At 38.1% G+C, this 1,493-nt stretch overlaps 1 protein-coding gene across 1 annotated transcript; it reads left to right on the top strand.

The window, feature by feature from the left end:
- Nucleotides 1-383: 383 nt before the first annotated feature.
- Nucleotides 384-1,277, top strand: LOC142619457 (putative serine/threonine-protein kinase WNK11). Its single transcript, XM_075792553.1, has one exon. It carries the CDS (start codon nucleotides 384-386, stop codon nucleotides 1,275-1,277), a length of 894 nt encoding a protein of 297 aa, XP_075648668.1.
- The last annotated feature ends 216 nt before the right edge of the window (nucleotides 1,278-1,493 follow it).

The following is a 1,493-nucleotide window of genomic DNA, read 5'->3' as shown; positions in this document are numbered from 1 at the left end:
CCTAGGATAGAGCTACACTAAAAACCCTACAAGGTCTTAATCCTAATTTCTAATTCCTTTTCATATATAAACGCAGCCTTTGATCGCTTCCCACTCCCAAAAGCTACACATCAAAAAATTTCTTCATCATTCTGTTTAGCCTTCTTTTGCTTTGATCACTTTGCTCTCTTTGCTCTCTCATAGAGTATCGTAAACATGTTTTGTCACACTTTATACCTAAAAGAAGCTCGTACGGCTTACTTCTTAGTGATTTGTTCTGCCTCGGTTTTTATTTAATCACCGTTCTAAGTCCTTTCTTTCAAGAATCCGAGTGTTTTTCCATCTGGGTGCTTTTGAAAGGGTTTCAGCGTGTGACTTTTTATTTGTTTCATATATAATCAAACATGGACTTTGAGCTCTTTGAAGAGGTTGATCCAACAGGTCGGTATGGGAGATACAGTGACAAGCTTGGGGTAGGAGCAGTGAAAAAGGTTTATAGGGCTTTTGATCAACAAGAAGGTATAGAGGTGGCTTGGAATCAGGTTTTCTTGAACCGATTCACCGATGACAAGGCCATGTTACATAGGTTAAACTCAGAGGTTCAGTTGCTGCAAAATTTAGAGAATGACAATATCATCAAATTGTTTAGTGCTTGGATTGATGTTGACCGCACGGCTTTGAATTTCATAACTGAGGCGTGCACGTCTGGGAATTTGAGGGATTATAGGAAGAAACACAGGCGTATTTCAACCAAGGCCTTGAAGAAGTGGTCTAGACAAATACTGAGGGGTTTGGAGTATTTACATTTGCATGAGCCATGCATAATTCATAGGGATCTTAATTGCAGTAATGTGTTTATCAATAATAATACTGGTGAGGTTAAGATTGGAGATTTCGGGTTAGCAGCAGCGATGGAAAAGGAGCATGTAGCACATTCAATTCTTGGGACCCCGGAGTTTATGGCGCCAGAACTATATGATGAGAATTATACAGAGAAGGTGGATATATATGCTTTTGGGATGTGTGTGCTTGAGTTGGTGACAAGGGAGATACCATATAGTGAGTGTGATTGTGTGGCTAAGATATATAAGAAGGTGACCTCAGGTGTGAAACCACAGGCAATGAACAAGGTGAAAGATATGGGGATCAAGGGGTTCATTGAGAAGTGCCTGGCCCCAGTGTCTGAGAGACCATCTGCCACTGAGCTCCTCCAACATTCATTCTTTGATGGACTTGATGATGATGATGAAAACTACGGTACTAGTTTATATATTGCTACTTTAGAAATATGTGATTAAGTTATTTCCTAGTACACAATTTTCATGTATTCTAAACAAGGGATTGAATGAATAGAGATCACTAATTATTTCTATACTCTTGTAGGCTGTATATTAATTAAGTTATTTCCTAGTACACAGTTTCATGTATTATAAAAACGGGATTAAATGAATAGATATAAATTGTTATTTCTATACACTTGTGCTTTCCTTGGTAGATTAGTTTTACGCTTTAAA

This window comes from Castanea sativa, chromosome 12 (genome assembly GCF_040712315.1).
Source record: "Castanea sativa cultivar Marrone di Chiusa Pesio chromosome 12, ASM4071231v1".
Taxonomy (NCBI): Eukaryota; Viridiplantae; Streptophyta; class Magnoliopsida; order Fagales; family Fagaceae; genus Castanea; species Castanea sativa.
The sequence above is the reverse complement of the archived record's forward strand: the minus strand, read 5'-3'. Positions and strand labels throughout refer to the sequence as shown.